The following is a 1421-nucleotide window of genomic DNA, read 5'->3' on the forward strand; positions in this document are numbered from 1 at the left end:
TTGAACTTGAAATTTCACGTCCTTTACTCTTCCCATTCTTTTTCATGAAGCGTTCTTCGGTACAGGGGACATTATAGATCAATCGTTTATGGGGTTGGGTTCGTTGAGGAGACGAGGATGATGCCCTCCACTATGAAACAATGATTAACGAAGCCGTAGTACTACTAGACATCTTCTCGTTCATGTTACCTTTTGTGTGATGTCAGGGCAAAGGGAGCCATGTGAGGAACTTGTAATTATTTGGGCTATGGAGGAATGATTGAGGTTAATAAGCTGAGGACGGAAAACCAGGGAATTGAATATAACGTTGGGGCATGAATTTTTTTGTTCTAGAGCTGCAAAATGCTTTTGGCTTAATCAACTTTCATTTGACATAATCTCTGAGAAAAAGTTATATAAACGATGGCTTAATATAGAACAAATTTACTTTTTTTGTTCTAGAGCTGCAAAATTCTAAGAAATCTTTCGTTTGAAATAATGTTGCTAGCTGACTTTATTTATTAACTTATCGGTTTTAACTATGTATTTACCCAACCAATACCTAAATTACCATTTATACATGTGCGATACCTTATTTATGCATGAAAAGATTCATTTCATTTTTTAAAAGTTAAAATGATAGTATTTTTAATATGATACGAAAAAATTAGGTGGCATGAATGTAAAAAGTAAATTTTACGTTTTAGATGCATAAATACATAAGCAATGGATGGTATATGTATGTAAATGCGCTTAAATTTATTATATTTGACTATAGATCTGCTGATAGTGTATGTCGAGACATAGTCCGTCTCAAGTACAAAATTAATATTATCGTCATTTTAATTGTAATTTTCAAATTTTTTTCTTTTTTTATCAATCTTGATACTTACTGAAAAGTGAAGATTATTTATTTTTTTTTTTTTGTATCGTTCTGTATTAATTTTCTATTGTCAAATCAGTTATGTTAGAAACAACTTACTTAACAGGGGCAAAATAATTATTTTTTCACAGACAGCTACAAATCAAACGTTTTGAAACAGTTTCATCAAACAGCCAACTAACTTGTTATGATAAGCTGTTGATGAGCAACTTATCATGATAAACTACTTATTTGGATAACTTGCAGCTGCCCCAAACAGATCTTAAATTGCCTTCTTTCATGGCCTTATTATATAGTGTAAGAGTGTAATATCTTAAATATATGAATGAATGGATGCAGGGATTTTTGATGATTTCATGGATAGTGATCATAAGACATTCATGCCAAGGCCATGTGATGATGCTGATGAGCTGCTGAGCTTATACAATGCTTCTGATATGGCTTTTAACGGCGAGAAAAAAATGGATGCTGCGAGATCGTTTGCAGTGAAGCACCTGAAGTTAATTTCAACTGTTGGCCGCATCGAAAGAGCTGTGAAACATGCTCTCGATCTTTCCCT

The 1421-nt window shown here is 33.0% G+C and overlaps 1 protein-coding gene across 1 annotated transcript in view; it reads left to right on the top strand.

Annotated features, from left to right (window-relative positions):
* Positions 1–1202: 1202 nt before the first annotated feature.
* The window catches only part of LOC110032081 (myrcene synthase, chloroplastic-like), a 2335-nt gene continuing 2116 nt past the window's right edge, over positions 1203–1421 (top strand). Inside the window, exon 1 of the mRNA XM_020735595.1 lies at positions 1203–1395. Coding sequence (XP_020591254.1) covers positions 1219–1395 — 177 coding nt within the window. The 5' untranslated portion in view covers positions 1203–1218. The remainder of the gene's footprint in view (positions 1396–1421) is intronic.

This window comes from Phalaenopsis equestris, unplaced genomic scaffold (genome assembly GCF_001263595.1).
Source record: "Phalaenopsis equestris unplaced genomic scaffold, ASM126359v1 Scaffold000878, whole genome shotgun sequence".
In the NCBI taxonomy this organism is placed as follows: Eukaryota; Viridiplantae; Streptophyta; class Magnoliopsida; order Asparagales; family Orchidaceae; genus Phalaenopsis; species Phalaenopsis equestris.